Source organism: Acomys minous, assembly GCF_964271855.1.
Source record: "Acomys minous genome assembly, chromosome: 3".
Taxonomy (NCBI): Eukaryota; Metazoa; Chordata; class Mammalia; order Rodentia; family Muridae; genus Acomys; species Acomys minous.
In genome coordinates, this window is record NC_140485.1 from 97,867,393 (window position 1) to 97,881,162 (window position 13,770).

At 41.9% G+C, this 13,770-nt stretch overlaps 1 protein-coding gene across 1 annotated transcript in view; it reads right to left on the bottom strand.

Annotated features, from left to right (window-relative positions):
- Positions 1-13,770, bottom strand: part of LAMA4 (laminin subunit alpha 4) — a 150,765-nt gene that overhangs the window by 23,626 nt on the left and 113,369 nt on the right. The window contains exons 22-27 of the mRNA XM_084776780.1: positions 12,581-12,714; positions 11,986-12,157; positions 9,018-9,149; positions 7,241-7,383; positions 3,949-4,087; positions 3,389-3,526 (exon numbers count right to left, since the gene is read on the bottom strand). Coding sequence (XP_084632906.1) covers positions 3,389-3,526; positions 3,949-4,087; positions 7,241-7,383; positions 9,018-9,149; positions 11,986-12,157; positions 12,581-12,714 — 858 coding nt within the window. The remainder of the gene's footprint in view (positions 1-3,388; positions 3,527-3,948; positions 4,088-7,240; positions 7,384-9,017; positions 9,150-11,985; positions 12,158-12,580; positions 12,715-13,770) is intronic.

Consider the following 13,770-nt stretch of genomic DNA (forward strand, 5'->3'; position numbering starts at 1 on the left):
TTCAGGGGTGGGCAGGTGGTGTGGTGGGTAAACATGCTTGCCCTGAAAGCCTGATGGAACTAAATTCAGAAGCCCAGAATCCCTGTAAAAAGTAGCATGCCTCTGTAACTCAGGCCTACTATGGTGAAATAGGAAGCATAGGCAGGGGTATTGGAAGCCAGCTAGCCAGCCTGGATGGAGTACACACGCAAGTGGCAAAACCAAGAGAGATCCCGCTGCCTCAAAACAAGGTGGGAGGTGAGAACTGATGCCTAATGGTTGTGCTTTGACCACTACACATGGCATGGATTTACTTGTAGTCTTTCTGTCTCTGTCTCTGTCTCTGTCTCTGTCTCTGTCTCTGTCTCTGTCTCTGTCTCTGTCTCTGTCTGTCTGTCTGTCTGTCTGTCTGTCTCTCTCTCTCTCTCTCTCTCTCTCTCTCTCTCTCTCTCTCTGTCTGTCTCTCTGTCTCTCTCTCTCTCACACACACACTCAGTGGAAAAAGTATACTTCCATAATTTGAACTGAAATCCTTTGGTGGTTTTGACACTCCAAGGTATGGCTCAGTCTCAATGACTTTCCTAACCTAAGCATTCTACCATATCAGTGTCACGTGATCCCTTTGAAAGACAGCATTTCAGCCTCCTGGAGGATGTAGCTAGGTGAAGACACTGCAGGTAATTCACTAGTATGTTTGTTTTTTTATGCTTCCCCTGTCCCCCCCCCCCTTTTTTTGACATAGTAGAATTGAAGAGAACTTTCCAGAAGTAGAAGTTACTTCTTTACTGAATTTGCTTACTGCATATTTTAAAACATTGGCAGATAGTAATGTTGTTTCCTTTTTCCTATGTGCACACCAACTTCTAAAGCCAGCCCTCAGTGCACAAACCCGGTGAACTGCATATGGAAACAGCTTACTATCTGTGAAAGAAACTAATTTATTGAACTGGGTAATCTGAAGCAAGCTTTGGGGGCAAAAGTTCTACAAAATGCTTTCTGTAAATTCTCACAGATGCTATTGATCTAAATTACATGGAAAAGAAAAGTGACAGGGCTAGGAGGATACAGCAGTCTGCAAAGTGCTTGTTGTACAAGTGTGGGGGACCTCATTTGATCCCCAGAACCCATGCAGAAAGTTGGGCAAGATGGCACACACTCGTGATCCCAGCACTGGGGGGCTAGAGACTGGTAGCCTTCTGGAGGTTCACTGGCCACTTACCAGTGAGGGACTGCTTCTTAAAAACAGAACAAACCCACGGTGGATTGCACTTGTCCTTTGACCTCAACATACTCAAACACATGTGTACACACACATGTTTGCTCTCTCAAGAGACAGATACACAATAAATACATTTGAAAGTGGTGATAAATCCAGGTAAGCATAAAAAGCAAAAGTTGCCTTGAAAACTTGTAGTGTGGGCAGAGATATACCAGCTGGATCTTAGCTTCACCAGGTTTCTACAGGTCTTAATTATTTTCACAGGAATGAAGATTTCACCCGCGTCAGGCCAGCTCTGTGTCACTGAGCCACATACAGAGTCCCCCTTTTTTTTGACAAAAGGTTTGTAAGGAGAGATTGACTATTCTATTGTAAACCCAAAGGCAAAGAAGAGTATAACTTTTTTCTAATGTATAAACTACATCACAAACGTCCTTATTACACTCAGAGGTGGTGGTTCTTAACGCTGCCATCAATGCTCTTGGCGGGTTGTGGCTATATCTGCTTTAAGCAATATTCTAAAATAGGAAGGCAATTTAGTACATTGAAATATTGCTCTCAAAATGGTAAAAGAAGGAATTTGTGATACATAGTCATATCCTTTATAAAGGCATTAAATCATAGATCTAGTAGATTTGACAGTGTCTACACGTTGAAACTAGCAGAAATGAACAAGAATGATATCCCCAAATGTCTGTGCCAACTGCAATGGAAAAATATTCGTGATTTCCTTTGGTGACAAAAGTTGGAGGTGCTGCTGATACTACTGTGGTTTGTGGTGAAATTAAAGATAGAAGAAAATGTTATTTCAGTTAGAGAAAATAAAGATAGAATTTTCCACAACTGATATATAAAGATAGGATTTTCCCTTTCCTTATATGTGCACCAACTTCTGCAGCCAGCCTTCAGGCCACAGACTCCATGAATTGCATACAAAAACAGCCTGCTATTTGTGATTCTTTGAATTCTGTCTTTCACCTCCTGAGGGGCAGAACTGAACTCCAGGTCCGGATATGTCTGTGATTGTAATCGTGGCATGAATGTTAGGGAGATGGTCAGCTGCTTGAGACGTAAGGCGTGCTCCATAGAGGGAAACGTGTGCCTAGTACTGTCAGTCCAGCCAAGAACCTATGGTTGGGAGTTCACAGGCCACAGGGGTGAACAGACACAGTATCTAACTGTCCTCTAAATTCTTTAAAAAAAAATTAATTAATTAATTTATTATTTATACATGTATGCCTGCCCACCAGAAGAGGGCACCAGATCTCATTGTAGATGGTTGTGAGCCACCATGTGGTTGCTGGGAATTGAACTCAGGACCTTTGGAAGAACAGACAGTGCTCTTAACCTCTGAGCCATCTCTCCAGCCCCTGCCCTCTAAATTCTTATCTCAAAAACCTACAGATTAGTACAGTTCTCAGATGTCACCAGAGAGGTTTCTTTGTGCAGTGGATGACACTTAATTCAGAAAGTCACAACTAGTCAAATATAAAATCAGTGAAATGCCCAGCCACAAACGGGACATCTGTATCACTTCTCTCCTCAACTACCAGGCTCTTGGACCATCAAGGAAGAGGGAATGTAAAGACTTTTGAAGCCAGAGGTTGGGAAAGTCTGGAGCCAGTGTCATCTCTACAACTGTAAGCTCATAGCACCTGTGGTTGCCTGCACAGGACCTGCACAATAGCAAGCCAGTCAACAGTCTAGCATAGGAGAAAGTGGTTTGTTGGTTGAGGTGCTGAGGATGGTGGGATGAACCGGGAGGAGTTAGCGTAAGGAATGGTAATGTGTGTGTGTGTGTGTGTGTGTGTGTGTGTGTGTGTGTGTGTTTGTGTGATCAAATACACTGTATAAAACTCTCAAAGAATTAATGAGGTGTTATATTTAAAATATGTATATAACATCTAGCATTCTGATAGTTTGCTTATTTGTGAGTCAAAATCTGAATCCAAGTTCACTTTTTTTTTCCAAGACAGGGTTTCTCTGTGTAGCCTTGGCTGTCCTGGAGTCACTCTGTAGAGCAGGCTAGCCTTGAACTCACAGAGATTCACCTGCCTCTGTCTCCTGAGTGCTGGGATTAAAGGCGTGTGCTACCACATCAGGCCGAAGTTCACCTTCAACGTGCATGCCACATGTTTTCGACAGACGAATCAGCAATACAAAGTGTCCTCAAAGGCAACAGGTGCTTACCCCCGACGCATAGTAGAACAGTAACCCATTTGGCTGTAATGTTCGGAAATTGAAACCTCCTTCGAAGCCATCAAAGAAAGATAGTTTCTGAACTGAAGCAATAAAACTTTGCCCATTGAAATATGCTCTGCGAGATATCTGTGTGCAAAAAAGAAGTAAAGATAGTTTTTTTTTTTTTGGTAATTATGGGACATTTACATCAGTTTTCATATACAGAGAGCCTGGCCTGCTGTGCAGGCAGTCTGTGTTTGCATGTTGTTTTTGTTGGGATTCGGGCAGGCTAGCTTCCCTTCCGTGTTTCTGCGGCAGCTGGATTTCAACTTTCCCACTTCTTACACCCGAGTGACCAATAGCATTTGAGCAGCCTCTCAGGGCTTTGGATGCCCCCACCCACTGGAAACTGGTGCAGCTGCACAGGAGAGTCCCCCAGCCCTTTTAGTTTAATGAGCTTGCTTTCTCCTGGCAGCAGAGAGGAACCAAGAGAGGCAGAAGGGGCCAGTCTTGCTGTAGAAAGCACTGTGTGTTATCTATGAAGAAGCTCTTGACTGAATGGTACTCACCAGAGAGTCCTCCGGGCATCCATAGCCAATGCCTAGAGTTTCTTTCTGCTCCAGTAAATTGAAATCTTTCTTTTGGAACTGGAAACCCTTCATGCATCCCATGAAGTTGATGTCTAGAGGAAGATGTGCTCTTAGGGTCCTGGAAAAGGAAATCAGTCCTCAGTGGCCATGCATGAATACACTGTAGTGCTCTGTCTCCTTATGGCCCTGCATGTATACAATATAGCACTCTGTTTCCTTATAGCACCACATGTATACACTGCAGCACTCTGTTTCCTTATGGCCCTGCATGTATACACTGTAGCGCTGTGTTTCCTTATGGCACTGCATGTATACACTGTAGCCCTGTGTAGCCCTGTGTTTCCTTATGACCCTGCATGAAAACACTGTAGTGCTCTGTTTCCTTATGGCACTGCATGTATACACTGTAGTGCTCTGTTTCCTTATGGCACTGCATGTGTACACTGTAGTGCTCTGTTTCCTTATGGCACTGCATGTGTACATTGTAGTGCTGTGTTTCTTTATGGCACTGCCTGTGTACACTGCAGCACTCTGTTTCCTTATGGCACTGCATGTATACACTGCAGCACTCTGTTTCCTTATGCTTTTAGTAGCTCTCAAACTATCCAGAATCTCATGACTTTTTGAGAAGCACACAGCTGTGCCAAACCTTCATGTGTAGTAACCGACTTTGTCCAAGTCAAGACAACTTCTTTACTTCTTTATAATTTTCAAAACCTTTTAACTTCTATTATCAATTGCTATCTTTAGAATGATCAAATGACACAGATGGAAATGCTAGTATTTCTTTTTATAGATTCTTGAGACTGAGTTGATATGCTTCAGATAAAAAAATACTTTGCTATTGGCAATTTTATAAAAATTAACACCAAGGTAGGATTTGAACTTGTGTTTTTAGACATCTACTAATAGGTTTGGCCTTATTTGTAGCATGTTCTAATCAAGGAAAGCTAAGGCAGGTCTTAGAGAATGTCAGATGGCTGGGTCTCAGGGTCTGCGCAGGTCTGGATCAGATCGGGTCCTAGAGCTGAAGGGAGAAGTGGACACACCCCATCCTTAGCCCAGAAGCCAACTCTAATTGATAGCTGCTTGCAAATGAAAAATTAGTTTTCTGTGAGGGAGTCTTACTGAAAAACAACTAGCTCCTCTTCTTCCTCTTTCTCTTCTTCCTCCCCTTCCTCCTCCTCTCCTCCTCCTCCTCCTCCTTCTCTCTCTCTCCCTCCTCCCCCTCTCTCGCCAGGCTTTTTCTGTATAGCCCTGGGTGTCTTGCAACTTGCTCTGTAGACCAGGCTGGCCTCAAACTCAGAGATCTGCCTGCTTCTGCCTCCTGAGTGCTGGACTAAAGGTGTGCGTTACCACCACCCAGCCCAAACAAACTGCTTTTAAGTGTAGGTCTCATTCTTAGCCCTAAATGACTAACACAGCAGCTTCTTTGGGGGCTCTTTGTCTCATTATGTTGCCAAGGCAATTTTTTTAACCTTATAGGTCCTTTGTGTATAGATACATTATGGCTTCTTGCTTTGTGTTTTAAAGGGACTTCTGTGTGTGCACACATGTGTGTCTGCATCTATATAAGCTTCTTGTGCATTTTCTTTGGCTCTTTTTCTTGTTTAGTTGTTTTCTCCTATTCTGATTTGTTTGTTTTGGTTTTATTTTATTGTATTTTATTATTATTCTTTAGAAGCCTGTTTGTTTTCTAACAAGAGACAGAAAGGTGTGGGTCTGGATGCCAGGGGAGGCGGGGAGGAATTGGGAAGAGTCGGGGGGAGGGGAAACTATAATTAGAATATGTTGCATGAAAAAAAATCTATTTACATTAAAAAGTGAAAGTTAAAAATGTTTTATCCCTCTGATTGGGGATGGCGTCCTTGCTCAGGGTTCTGCTCTTGGCCTCTGTCATGCTTGGTGTAAAGGAGCTGCCCAGGAACGTGTTCTTTGGCACTGGATGAATGCCACATTGGTTTGGACCAAATCACGGTGGGTTAACTGTGCTGCAGATGAAAGGCTCTGTTGTGTTCTGCCCTCATAGGTCAGAGCTGGAGGGCTGTGCTAACCAGCAGGCGCACATAGTGGTCAAGGTCCCATAGGGCATGGTTGAAGGACTGAAGAGGGTGCTTAGTTTGGAAAAAAACTTGGGGAAGCCTTCTTTAGATAGGTTAATTTGCCACGTGGAAAGGATTTGACTCAAGATAAATAAGGACTTTATAACAATTAAAATCTTAAATAAAATATGTATATAGCTGTGTATATAAATACAAATATGTATGTGAATATAAATGTATTTATAAAATTAGCATCCTGAGGTAATAATTCATATAGCACTAAATTCACTCAAAGGTTTGAATGCTAATAGTGAGGGTGTTTCTGTTAAATGGAGGGTGGGCTCCATCATCAGCACTCACTTGAGTTGGAGATTTTTTTTTTTTTTCGTTTTGAAACACTGGGGACTGGGGCCTGATTTCACAACAGTCATAATTTTAGGAAAGCAAATAGCTTTATATACAAAGTTTTTCAGGTTACTCTAATGAGAACCACTGGACAGGGGTATCTCAATGTTGCTTTTAATCTTTAGGAATCTCTCTATGACTTTATTTTGAGATTTACTTATCTTAATTTTATATGTGTAGATATTTTGCTTGTGGGTATGTCTATGCACCGTGTGCATGCAGTGCTCATGGCAGCCAGAAGAGGGCGCTGGATTCTTTTGTAATGAGTCACAGATGGCTGTTTGCTGCCATATGGGTGCTGGGAATCAAACCCAGGTCGTCCGGAAGAATGGCCAGTGCTCTTAACTACTGAGCCATCCTTCTAGCCCTGTTTCTATGAATTTCATGCAGAGTAAGAGCTGAGTTTTTGTGTTCATTAGAACAGTACACACAAACCATGACCTCTTGTATACCCTCAAGAATGTACATGCTGCCAGATACTATCTAAGAGTTCTAAGTAAGTTTAAAAACTAAAACAAAAGTAGAAGCGTACATGCTATTTCATCTTTACTTAATCCATTATGTTCTACTTTTTCTCTTCTTGAGAAATACTACAGTAGACTATGTTCTAAATGTAATGTTAAATTAACGAAGTAGATAAATTATACACAGATGCTGATTTAAGGAGGTCATAAGGGCTGGTGGTAGGGGGCCTGCAGGTCCACAGATATGCTTGTGTACGCCTGCCCAGGTATGTAAAAGTAGCAAGCAAGGGCTCTCCTGAGTATTGACTAGGCACTAGTTAATGGTGAGCAGGGGCCAGGTCTGGGATCACAGAGCTTTACCTGGACCGCACGACCTCCTGGGGCGCCCCTCCAATGTAGATGTCTGTGAAGGGCACTCTCTTCTTCTCGTTGTCCATGCTCTTGACGTGCCGTCTGTCCACTACCAAGATCATCTTCTTGTCGTTGTGGTAAATGATTGAGATCTGGAAGAAAGCATTGGTTGCAATCCTGTTTAACAAGTAGGGTTTTGTTGGTTTTTTTTTTTAAAGAAAAATTTAATGTATTTTAACTATCCTGGTTGTAACCAACTGTATTTTTGTTTGTTTACGATTGGGAATAGATTTTTCCCCTTTTACTCACAGGCATGAAAACTGGCTTTTATGTAACACAAACTAGCAGTTTGCATTCCCTGGGTGAAGACCCCTCTTTGGGAAAGGAAGTAGCACAGGCTGAATTTTTCTTTGAGTCCGAATTTTTAAAAATTATCTCCTGCCTCTCCTGAAAGGATTTGCAAAGAACTTATAAGCATCGATTTTCTTAAAAAAAACTTGATTAAGGCATATTTTATTACAAACTATATATAATTTAAAAGATTATACAATTAGTTAAGTTTGGGCGTATGAAAACAGCCGCTATATTACCAGCTCGATCAAGGTAACAACATCTAATGCTTCTTAAAGTTTCATTGCTTCGTTGCACCCCCTTGTGGTGTGTGTGTGTAACACACATAATATGAGATCTATCCTCTTAATAAAAAACACTTTTGTGTTGCTGGGAATGGGACCCAGGTCTCATGAGGGTACACGCGTATGCATGACTATACCTGTACAAGTGTTTAAAAATAGCAAGCCTGCCCTTTGCTAGGACAGCGCTCCACCACTGAACCGCATGTTCAGCAACAAAGTCTAAGTACTGGCAATTGTGTTGGCGTCATGTTATTCAGTCTCTAAAGTGTGATCATCCGCCATAGTGAGAGCTTTCTGCACAGTGGACAGCTCCTCATTTTCCACTCCCTCTAGCACCTGGGCAGCACCAGCATATGGGTAAGCAAGTGCATGCTACCAAGGTGCCAGGCTTTGCGACCACTTCTATAGTATTTTGAATTACTAGAGTTGCATAAATAAATATTGAGTGACTATTTAAAAGATGGGGAGGGGGGGGAGTGTTCTAGAGGATCTGCAAAAGTGCCAGACAGACAAACAGTTAACTTCGTCAACTATTGAGCTCCATCCTTAGGAAGCCTCTGGGCATGGAACCGAAAAGGGAAATACAGCCGGCTAGCCACTGTATTTGGGCTCAATCTAAAAGATACTGCATCTTTTATACGGCTTATTAAATTACGTATTTAAATTAGTTGTTAATGACTGTGGATGAAGGGTATTTTCAACAGACTGTAAATATGGTTTAAAACTAAAGAGCATACTTTTAAAATCTTCTTCATGAGAAAAATCACTACTAGCAGTTCTATATTTTAGAGAAGAAGTTCGAGAGAAAATTCTGTATTTACTTATATAACCTCCCTATATTAATGAGGCTCAGAGTGTAAGTAATAAGAGCTTTCTGTCTGCATTCCAACATGTTCAACACCTATATGGTGTTTTTGTAGGTCTTCTATTGTAATCAAGACATTTAAGATTTACAAGAGACTTTTGGTCAATGAGTCCCTTTAATGAAAAGGGACTTCCCAGTGACTCTTTTGTTAGAAATTTCGACATGTGTTTTCGTGGGGTGGAGTAGATGACGATGGTTCAGCCGTTCTGGCCTGCCCTACTGCATTTGGTCACCTGGTCAGATGTAAGTGTCAAACCCAAACCCGCCCAAAGCCCAATGACTGTACCTCGTGGTATTTTGCATCATTAATCTGGGCTTTTTTCAATGTGTCTTCAAGATGCATGGGGCCGTTGCTGAATCCGAAGTCATAAAACACATGTAGGTAGCCGTTGCGCATTTCTAGGCTGAAAAACATACTCTGTAGAGAGAAGGAAACTCATAAGATGGGAGCAGCCTATGTGAGGAAAGTAGAGTCAGACTTAGCTAAATTTGAGAACTATTATAATTATTTATTATGGAAGTCTTTGAAGATTGAAGTGGTCTCATGAAAGTCTTATTAAAGTAAAATGATAATTATATCTCCATTAGTACTTATTTCTTACATAGTAATAAAAACATTAATATTTTTATAAAATTTAAAATACCTGTCTTCTCTCTTTTTTTATGTTACCCTACATACCACGGCATAGAGTAGTAAGTCTGCATTGTTGACCTTCAGGTTCTTTGAGACAAAATAAAATATATCATGTTATTTTCAACTGCCTTGTTGCTAAGCAACATTTGAACATATAATAGCCCCACTGTACTCACTTAGAGATGAAAATTGGCAAGAATGAAAAGTTATTTCAAGATAGGCTAAGCAGTTCACCCAGTATGCCAAGGACTACGGATCTAGGGAGGAGAAGGCCATGTCTGTATTGATTTGAGCTGATGGACTTTCATAAACGGAGATGGAGTTGGACACACTTGGGGCAGATGATGTTAAAAGACAGTAATAAGCCAGCGGTGAGATAAGCCAGAGGCAGTCAAACTGCTTGCCGGCTGGGCTTTCTCATCCCGGAAGATGGTTCCTGGCTACAAGAATTGAATGGATCTGAAAAATAAGGAATCATGGCAAAGTTTTCATTCTACACATGGTGATCCCCTGAGTGGAGTTCGTACAGTCCTTGGCATAGGAAACAATCCGTGGGTTGGGGAAAAGTGTTCTTACTTTCACTTATGTTCCTTATAACATCTGAAATAGCCAGGTGGTGATGGTCGCCTTTATTCCCAGCACTGGGAGGCAGAGGCAGGAGAATCTCTGAGTTCAAGGCCAGCCAGGTCTACAGAGTGAGTTCCAGGACAGCCAGAGTTACACGGGGGGGGGGGGGGGGAACCCCTGAAATATAGGAAGAAATCTGTGATCTTCGACACAGATTATTGACCATGGGCCTTCATTTCATTGTTATACCAGACTTTCATAGATTCCGCGTGGCTAGTGAGGGGTTCTGAATCGAGTTCCACACTTGAAGGGCTCCCAATGCCCTCTCTGGGCTTACTTGTGGGGTTTAGAGGCGATACGACAGTCAGTTTGTATTGAGCTATGCAGTGATATGGAAATATTCTGGGGGTAGGTAGGTGTCTGCTGGTTACTTCCTGTGAAGTTTTGACAATCCCATCAACTTAAAAGACACACTTTTGTTGTTGTTGTTGTTATGAAATGAGTTATTTTAAGTTGTCGAACTTTCTGGGTGGTGACAGATGTCTTTCAGTAGCATGAAACCTGGCTGTTTCAGGCAATACAGTTGATGTGGCACCTCAAGATAAAAGGACTTAGAGCAGTGGGTGAGAAAGTAGCAGGTTCTTTTCTTTCTCCCTTACCCTGTCCCTCACATTCCCCACCCCATCTTGCCACCCCCCCCAGAAAGTTGTGCTGCATATAAAATGGTTGTTTGAAAACATTTTGGGGCATTTCTCTATTGTTAAATGATTTTGGCTATGAAAACAATGTAAATGTACTATCTATCAAAAACTCTTATATCGGAGTTATTGGGCTCTGGGGACGGGAGAGACGGGAGGAGAGAGAGAGAGTGCTTCTAAGAGGTCGATAAAGATAGCTGATGCCTGGTTTGTGCCTTTACGGACATCTGACAGTAAATCCCATCAGCTGGTACAATAAGTGTTTTTGTAAACCCCTCTATATCTGCACAATTATTTCCAGCTTTGAAATATACATCTTTTTCAGCATCACCACTTTTATATCTCCACAGAATATCATAGCACAATTGAATGGCAGCGCCATCTTGTGGAAAACTTCAGTCTCTGGTCACACTATTGAGTCCTATGTGTACTTCCAATTTTGTGTGTGTGTGTGTGTGTGTGTGTGTGTGTGTGTGTGTGTGTGTGTGAGAGAGAGAGAGAGAGAGAGAGAGAGAGAGAGAGAGAGAGAGAGAGAGAAGATTACCAATTTAGAAAGGTATATGATTTAGTAGGCATAGGTAATAATACACACACACACACACACACACACACACACACACACACACACACACACACATTTTGGAGAAGGAATTCTCTCCAGTTTTGACAGCCAATAAAGCAGTAATGAAGTAAACTGGATATAGGATGTTGTTCTTAAATCAGTGTATCACAACAAAGAGTTGAAAAAGAGTTTTAATAAAACACTTAGCACATTTTGTTAAAATCATCATCACTAAATGGCTATTGTAGTGAGACTAATTAGTTATTTTAATTAAATGGTTAATTCTCACATTGCTATTATTAATAAGATATTCTTAGTGAGTTCAAGAGCTTCCACATTAGTAAATGAGAATTAATTTCATTTTATCTAAAATATTTAAAAATATTTATATTTAAATTTTATTTAATTTTTTTACTTGAATGCTTCACTGCATATTTATATCTGTATTTGCCACATGTATATCACTTATGAGAAGAAACATCTTAATATAATACTAGATCTTGGTGCTGAGTTTTTTCAAAGTTTTTGATTATGAAAGGTATATTGATATATATATATATTTAATGATAACTTAATAATAGATATTAAAATGAAGTCTGGAGAAGTGCCTCTCAGGACTGCTTTTACTTAATACTTCCTTGAAGAAAAAGAAATCCAATTTTTCTTCTAAACTAATTATCCATTTTGATGGCATGGCACACCCAACCTGGGGGTTGGGCCAATTCCTGGGAAAATAAATAGCAGAGAGCAGAGGAAGTAAAGAGAACTAAGTAGGACTTCCGTTTTCACTCACTCCATTGACCATCAGGAGCACAAGGCCATTGTCAGCGGGCGTTCGGACTTCTATGTCAAAGCGGGTCACCTGACCAAATTTCCCTCTCTTGGTGATGTCCTTCACCAGGGCATAACTGGAGCCATCGAAGAAGTAGCTGGCAGCCCGACTCTGAGTGAAAGCCAGTTTATCCCTAAAATGAAACACGGGGCCACACAAACGTTACCGGTTTGGTTACGCTTCCCATATGAGACTATGAGACCCTGAGCCCATCTTCAGGACACGTTCCATCGTCCCGGAGGCAGGTAAGTGATGGAGGAAGCATTTACGAATAAACAAATGAGCTGTTTTAAATGTGTTCCTCCTTCACCCTGCATACTAGGATAGCCAAAGTCTTCAAGGAAACCTCTGACCTTAGAGTCCTAAGTCAAATATAAAAGAGAAAGAAGGATTTTAATGCTGGGCATGTCTGTCTAGGACAGAGGAAAAGAGAAGCAGCCTTTGCCGGCCTGGCGCTTACACAACATTTAAGAACCTGTGCATTGACCCACACACTTGTCCTGTCTGCTGCCCTGTCTGTCTGTTAAAGGCTTTTGAGCTCCTAACTGTGGCTTACCTGGCACAGGGCACTGACTTGGATGGATCCATGTTGTAAATATGCTTGAAGTTGTACAGGCTGATCACGTCGTTATTCAGAGTGGCGAGCTCCAAGCAGCCTGAGTAGCTGGGCAGGTTTAAGCTGGCTGGGAGCTGTGCGGCAGAGAAATGAAATCAATTAGCTCCTGGTCATGTTTCTTGCAGATAGATGCTGCAGAGCGGGGCATGAAGCTGACAGTGGACCAGAGGGGCCCACCCTGGTCCCTCTGACATGAATATCTCTCTACAGCAGGGTTTGCGTCAGCATGCCAGATGACTGAAATAAGCAGTGATGTATCTATCAGCTTTGCACATCTTACTGGAGAGCTGGTGTTTATTGAGTATGGGCTACGTACACTATATACCCTTGACAGCAAATTCACCATGAAAACCAGTTGTCACACCAATTCTGTGAGATGGGTATTCCTGGTCTCACAGCCAGGCCACAGAGGAAGACGATGCAGGCGGTCCTGATGGGACTTGATAGGCTGGGGTCAGTTGGTAGGGGAGGAGGGTGCCCCCTTGCTGAGAACCAGGCAAGAGGGGGCAGGCAAGAAGAGGGAGGGACCGGGAGGAAACAAAGGAGGGGGCTACAATTGAGATGTCAAGTGAATAAATTAAAAATAAATAAATTTAAATGAATAAAAAGGTAGAACACTTCTCAATAGAGAGTCGACAATGTGCTCACAACTATAAGAAACAGTCCTCGAATGAGAGGCCTGAAATCAACTTCCTATTTTCTTGGTCTTTTCCTCTGTCCACTCTTTGTCAGGTATCGTAGCCCCCTCCTGGCCTTACCTTTTCTCATCTCATATGTTTTACAGCGTTGCCTATGTATTTCAGGTAACAGCATTTGAAGCTGACATGTGCAATGCTGAAATCTAGATCCAACTCCAAGTGGCATTCTGAGGTGTAATTTTCCTGTAGCAGATAGTACTAATGCTTTCCTGGGAGTAGTATTTATCACCTTTACGTGTATCACAATGACATTAGTGAATCTTCAAGCACTAGCTGTAACTTGAAAACACCCGACACTGAAAATATAGCCAGTAGGGACCAGATGGAGACACCAGACTTCTATAAATAGATTCTGGTCCAGGATTCTACCACCCATTGACGTGAGCTCTTAAAGTGGTATCTGACTCCACCACCGCCAGGCATTTTGGGGCT